This window comes from Silene latifolia, chromosome Y (genome assembly GCF_048544455.1).
Source record: "Silene latifolia isolate original U9 population chromosome Y, ASM4854445v1, whole genome shotgun sequence".
Classification (NCBI taxonomy): Eukaryota; Viridiplantae; Streptophyta; class Magnoliopsida; order Caryophyllales; family Caryophyllaceae; genus Silene; species Silene latifolia.
Genome location: NC_133538.1, coordinates 424469068 through 424476196, shown reverse-complemented (window position 1 = coordinate 424476196; position 7129 = coordinate 424469068). Strand labels below are relative to the sequence as shown.

The following is a 7129-nucleotide window of genomic DNA, read 5'->3' as shown; positions in this document are numbered from 1 at the left end:
CCCTGAAGTCTTTCCAAAATGCGGGACTCTTCCATCAATGGACTTCTTCACCTTTACACGTCTCCTGGCTCAACTCCTCAGGTGGATCCTACTTCGCGTCCGGGCTCCTCTTACTTGCTCTTCCTTCACGGCCCAATTTTTCAACAGGAATTAAGTGAACTTGCCTTATTAGGCCAATATGTAAATTTTGACCCAAACAATATGTGCCATCTATAATGAGATTTTATAGGGTTGTAGCCACTAGCCATTAACTTGTAGGAGTGACTAAAGAGTGAGGATAAAATACAAGAGAAAAGCAACAAGAAGAAGAGGGTAGCCTAGGCCCCCACCTTCTTTTTCCATTTCCCCTCTTTTTCACGGCAGCACAACTAACAACACCATTTCAACTTCAAGAAAACACAAACACCCCAACAAAAAAGCAACCTTTTCAATCCAACGACAACAACAAGAGAACACTCTCTTTGTATGTTTCTCTCTCTTTTTTTTACTAGCATTATTTCAACAATGCCATACATTTTTGATTTCCTTCTATTGGTTAAGACCGTTTTAAGTTAAGACAGCCCTCACAATCGATTTAATTAAGTCAAAAAAATAAAAATAAAGTTGTGAGATGCTTTAACTTAAAAGAGTCTTAACATGGCATAAAGATTTTTTATTGGCCCTATATAAACCCTATACCAAATATGTCTTTAAAACGGGCTTATTGTGGAAAATAATCCCCTCCCCGCCTCCCCCTAGATGGTAATGTAATGCCCTTGTGACTTATTTGACCCGGTGAAAAAAAGTATAAACCTGTAATATTTATTATGTTCAGTTTGATCTGCATTGTTTCTGTTTTGTTGTTTTCGACTGTCCAAACTTAAGGGTATTTAGAAGTATTTATAATGTTTAACTGTATTCTGTAATATTGTACTTGAAAATTCTAAAAACCCATTTTTTTATTTAAACCAGTTTTTTAATGTTTATTCTTGTATTGTACGGTTGTTTTTCTTTCTTCTGTTGGTTTGTTGGATCCTGCTGTATTGGCAGCATTTAGGGTAATTTTTTTTTTTGTTTATTTTATTGCTGAGGAACATAACAGGAAAAAGTTGTACTTAAAGTTGTGTACAACTAGGGAAGAAGACAAATTTGTTTTTCATTGTTAATTATTAATGGGTGTTTGGTATTTCGGGTTTGTTTTAGAAATCGGTATGGATTATGTTATTGCAGTTTAAATGGCGGTTTCTATAGCTTTATGTGTATGGTGAAAATCTGATAAATGTGGCCTATGTGGTGATTTTAATAGGTTGTTTGGGTTTGTTTTAGAAGTCAAAATGGATTATGCTATCGAAGTTTAAATGGCTGTTTCTGTAGTTTTATGTGTACTGTTAGTCGGTGAAAACCTGATAAATATAGTGTTATTAGTAGGTTTTTTGGGGTTATTTTAGAAATCGAAATGGATTATGTTATTAAATTTTAAATGGCGGTTTCTATAGCTTTATGTGTGTTGTTAGTCAGTGAAAATGTGGTATTAACAGGTTTTTTCGGGTTTGTTTTAGAAATCGGAGTGGATTATGTTATTGAATTTCAAATGGATGTTTAATGCTGTTAGTTAGTGAAAATCTGATAAATGTGGTGATAGTAAGAGGTTTTTCCGTGTTTGTTTTAGAAATCAGAATGGGTTACGTTATCGAACTTTAAATGGCCGTTTAATTAGCTTTATGTGTATTGTTAGTCAGTGAAAATCTGATAAATGTGGTGGGGGTATTAATAATAGGTTTTTTGGGCTTGTTTTAGAAATCGAAATGGATTATGTTATCGGACTTAAAATGGCTGTTCAAGTAGTTTTGTTTAAGTGAAATCTGATAAATGTGTTGATAATTACAGGTAAGAGGGATAGTACTGTTAAGCTATTACAATGAATGAGAATAGGGGAATGGAAATGTACTATACCAGCGGTAGGTACCCATATCAGCAAGTGAATGAAAGCAACTACATGGGATTTTTTGATGGCTATGTTTCTCATCCTCCTGCTTATGCTTACCCGCCTTTGCCTATGCATACGCCGGTATTTCTGCCTTTTCCTTGTTTTTTCACGTGTTGTTTTTTTTTGGTGTTAGTCTTCATCTGTTAAGGAGTCGCTTAGATTGGGGGCAGTTGTTACTGGAATAATTGCGGAAAGAGGGAAAATAAGGGATGGTGATAGGCGTGGTTGCCATATACTGTACGGGGAAGTGGATAACTATTACCCTTTGACGGAGTACTTATTATCCTATCTTCATTCTTCCTCTTTTTATAACCACACCACCTCCTCTTTCCCCTTTGTGTTTTGCCTCCACTAGCCTTGTAATAGTGGCACACTGACATCCAATCCAAGCAAGCCCTTAGCATTATGTTTGCCTAAGCGCTCTTATATGTTGTCAATATGGTTCTATAAAACTGAGCTCAACTCCTTGTCTTGCTAAGTCTTTCAACTACAAAATATGGGGCTGAGCGAAATGTAACAAATAGTCAACTTAGACATTCTATATTCTTTGTTTTCCTTCCTAGGAAACAGCATATTGGTCTTTGAATAACAACTCCTACAGATCAGATTACCATGATGGCAGAACTACGTCTTACTATGGTTATCAAGTTAATCATGCATTACCCAGAACTGAAATTAACCGGAGGACCTGGGAATATTTTTCGTCCATGCACATTGAAGAGCCTACCATGGATATGCAATCTGAAGAAAATGTTGCTACAAGTTCTGATGCTGCTGAGGAATGTTAGTTTCTGCACCTTTTGTCATTGTTCATTTATCTTTTTCTTCGCAGTAGATAATGAGTATTATTTGGTAGATGTGTTTGGCACTTTGGCTTGATTTGATGCGAACTTCATCTTACCTGCAGGTCCTGTTGAACCTTCAGAAACAGCTAGTCCAGAGGTATGACTCCTGAATCCTGGTCAGTGACTCACTGGTTTGCTGTGTGGCAGAAATGATATTTACATGGGAAGAATACTTTGTTTTGAAACTCTGGAAATCTACGTGTTTGTTTCCCTGCGTTTGTACTTGAGTTTAAGTGCCCTTATTTCATCTTGCCCCTGATTAATTTTTGTAAACTGATGGACTCCTTATCCATGGAGTGCTTGATAGTAAGTTTATGCATCGTCAATTTAGTAACAGTATCTCTTTACTTTTTTTTACAGGCTGCATGGGAGGATGACATCGATCCTGACAACATGACTTATGAGGTTCGTTCAATTCTCCACATGAATGCTCACTCAAGTCCGTCTTTTTTAACACATAGTATTCGCAATAAGCACGCTGTGATCACGACCACCATGTAATTAGAGAATGTGTGTGTGTTGTGCGTGTGTGTGGGGGGATTATGTTGTTGTTGTTGTTGTTGTATTACTTACCTGTTGGACTAAATCAAGTGGATCAATACCCCAGAGGCTTCTTTTTCATGAAGTAGTATATGTACATTGTTACTAATTCTCGGTTATGGGCTTGATGAAGCGGTCCGCTCTCTTCTTCCTCGAAACTTTCACATGAAACTTCGGACCCATGGTCGCTCTCCCCTGATACTGTCTCTGACACTCAACTACTCAAGTTAGAGCACTCATGTAGAGAATATAAAATGAAGGTGTGAGAGAGAGGGAATCTGGACTGACTTTTTCATTACCTATAAATGGATGTTTATAGTAGTAAGGCTGGGTGACAGTGAGTGACTCATCCATGTAATTTACTGTTAGTTTTTTTGTGGAATTACATATTGGATGATAGTTTATACCCACCCATACCTGTCTTACCACTCGCTAAAGCTTTACCGTAAATTCCCTAAAAAGCTTTACGTTCTTTTGAACAAATTGCCTGTTACTTTTATCATTTAAGCATCCTCGTCTCTCTGACATGTTAATGGTACTTTCAAGTACTTGGATAGAAGGAGCTGGTATGATCTTTCTTTGATAAGGAGGATATGTTCTTAGTATGGCTTGGATATGACTAAACTCTACTTTGTATCGTTTAAGCCTGTGGAAGTTGTTGGTAATTTTGTATTCTTCTATATTTATGCCCTATTCTACAGAGTATCAGTTGATACAGTGTGTGAGGGAATTTTTTTTAAATATTTTTTTTTGATGAATTGTAAGCCTTTTGCTCTGTTGATTTTGTAAAGGCACGTTGATGAATTTGCTTGCTTTTTCTTGTTGCAGGAACTACTTGACTTAGGCGAGGCAGTTGGAACTCAAAGTCGTGGCCTTTCCCAAGAACTTATCAAGATGCTTCCTACATCTCGGTATAAGGCAGGTGGTTTTTTCTCAAGAAAGAAGTCTAGAGAGAGGTACATTTTGGCATTGTATTGATGTTCAATATTTCAATGTACTTGAGTTCTGCAACATATTGTTTGATGTGGAAGACTGGCGGTCATCGCTGATAGAGTATATAGTTCACAGTAATGTCCCCTTGAAATGTCGTCACTGCCGAAGAGAAGAAGTTTGGGGCTGTTGATGATGAGGGGAGAATGTGAGATATTGACTACATAGAATAGCAATATAGTAAATATTAGTGAAAATTGTTATTAACCACCTACTATTTACCGTATTTACAAGTTACCACCATGTATTTTGCTTATTACAACTTACCACCTACAATACACACTAAATATCCCATCTACCACCGTATTTCAATCTCGATCATGATTTTTCATAAATCCCGACTCGTTAAGTTAATAAGCTATAAAAAGACCAAAATACCCTTACTAAAGCTCCATCAAAAAATAAAAATAAAAACACCATCATTCATCAGTCATCACCAACAGACCAACACGGCAACACCCCTATAGTCCTATACATCATCATCATCATCAATTGCCAGTAAAAAAAAATCATCAAATTCCAGTCCCAACTATTCTTCATTGTCATCATCAACGGACCATTTTCTAACCACCGCCTCACTACCACCCTCCGTACTGTAAACCCAAACCCACCATTTCATTGCATCCCTAGATCTACCACCGTCGCCACTAGTCGACCTCTTAGTTGTCATCAACATTACACCCACCCACGAAATCTATAAATCGTCTCCATCACCCACGACATCCATTAATCCCCGCTATCTTCATTATTCACCACCCCACCCCACACCTCAAACAACCCAACCCCATCAATCGTCTCCATCACCCACGAAAATCATAGATCTATGATTTTCGTCGGTAGGGTAGGGTAGGGTATTTCGTGGGTTCAGGCCTGGGGTGATGGTGGCAACAAGTTAGCGGTGATGAATGTGACCGAACTGGAAGGAGAAAAGCGATGGTAGAGTTGTATAATGTGGAATGTGTATAGCAATTCAACTTAATATTCACAGAAATTGCTCTTTGAGAGTGTGTAAGATGGATGGTTCTCTTAAAAGATGAGTTATGATTGTTGGATTTTGACTCTTCTGAGATGATTAGATTTTGATTGTATTTCTGGGTTTGAGTTTCATTTTGTTTATCTAATTGGTAGCGGAGTCGCCTGAGTGTTTAGAATGAGTGAAAGTAAGGGCATTTTAGTCAAGTTATAGTTTATTCACTTAATGAGTCGGGAAATTAAGTTAATCATAATCGGGAACGGTATACGGTGGGAGTCTGGGAAATTAAGTTAATCATAATCGGGAACGGTATACGGTGGGAGTCTGGATATATACCGTGCAAAGTAGGTGGTTGTTTGTAATAAACGAAATACTAGGTGGTAGTTTGTAAAATACGGTAAATACTGGGTGGTAAGTAACAGTTTTCACTAAATATTACAATTAAGATAAAACTTCTTTAGTTTACCTCACGAGGTGGTGGACAGTGGTTGAGCTTGGACCGTGTTTCTTTCTTAAACGCATGGTCTTTAAGCATAATGACAAGGAATTACATTTCTTGGTCAAAATGCCTCAGCGAACTATTCCAATGGACCTAAAGGCTCAGCATGCTTTGGTTAGCATGCTTTGGTTCAGGAATATGATGTAATAAAGTGACTCCCCATACCCCACCCCCACCATTTGCTGGAGCCTCTGCCACGTTGGGTGATGTTTTTAATGTCACAAAGTAAATATTTAAAACTGTTTACAAGAGCAGTGGATATGATTTTCAAGAACTTGGCCCTCTCAAACTGTTCGACAGTATCTAATGAGTGGATAAGTCTACAAAATATCAAACTATTCCAACGGGTTACACTGGTCTTTAGGAGCTTTTCAAAACCAACGATTGGGATGATCATAATTTTTTTTTTATAAGACTAACATTGGAGATGATATGCGAACAGATGCGTGATATGCCTGGTGACATATAAAATGGGGGATCAGCAGATGACATTGCCATGTAAACACGTGTACCACTCCAAATGTGGCAGAAAGTGGCTCAGTATTAACAAGGTGAAGGATGAACTAGTTTTGACTGTCAATTCAATCCTTGAGGCTTTGTTCTGATGAATCTATTTTTTTTTTACACAGACATGTCCAATTTGCAATAGCGAAGTGTTCGGGGGTGAAGGAAGGACTTGAAACTTGCCAAGCGTGGGTGCGTGCTTTCATGTAGATATGGGTTTCAGTTTTTGTCGGTTTCATTAATTTTTTTTTTTCTCCTTTTTTGGGATATAGTCAGAGAGCTGATTTTGGATTTTCCGGCTGTAGAGTTCTCTTTCTTACTGACGTACTCCGTATATGATAAGTCAAATCTTGTAGGAAGCACAATTAATGTGTGACAAATTTGAAAATATAGGGTGGTAATTTTTTGTATGAATATATGAGTCGAGAATTAGCCGGAGTGTACTGTACTAATTAGCAAATGTCAAAGTCACTTGGTTTTGTACTTCTGTGTGCTTATGGAGCTGCTCGTATCAGATTTGCCGTCCGCTTTAATGTTTAGCTATACTTTGCTCTTCGCTCGAATTCACTGATGTGCCAGTGAGTCTCCAGTGAACACTGATACGTGAAGTATCAGTAATCATCAAATGTTGGTGTTGGGCTAAATGTGTCGGATTCGGGAGCTGTGTCATGCATTTCAATTCAAGCCCATCTGCAATATGTTTGTGACAATCAATTTATTTACTAAAGCCCATTTGTGATACTTTGATCCGGAACTGATAACTTAGTGCATTGAAGCCGGGATTTTTAACTACTCTCCGTATGTCATTTATA

General features: G+C 37.7%; 1 protein-coding gene across 4 annotated transcripts; it reads left to right on the top strand.

The window, feature by feature from the left end:
- Positions 1-308: 308 nt before the first annotated feature.
- LOC141633181 (E3 ubiquitin-protein ligase BIG BROTHER-like) lies at positions 309-6800 on the top strand. Of its 4 annotated transcripts, none has more exons than XM_074445626.1 (8): positions 309-463; positions 1867-2047; positions 2530-2749; positions 2874-2908; positions 3172-3216; positions 4180-4307; positions 6256-6364; positions 6443-6800. In XM_074445626.1, the coding sequence occupies exons 2-8, from the start codon at positions 1898-1900 to the stop codon at positions 6491-6493; spliced, it is 738 nt and encodes a 245-aa protein (XP_074301727.1). In that variant the 5' UTR covers positions 309-463; positions 1867-1897; the 3' UTR covers positions 6494-6800. The 4 variants fall into 4 exon arrangements, with proteins under 4 accessions (XP_074301727.1, XP_074301728.1, XP_074301729.1 ...); XM_074445627.1 differs by lacking the exon at positions 309-463 and adding an exon at positions 490-741; XM_074445628.1 differs by lacking the exon at positions 309-463 and adding an exon at positions 725-784.
- Positions 6801-7129: the final 329 nt, after the last annotated feature.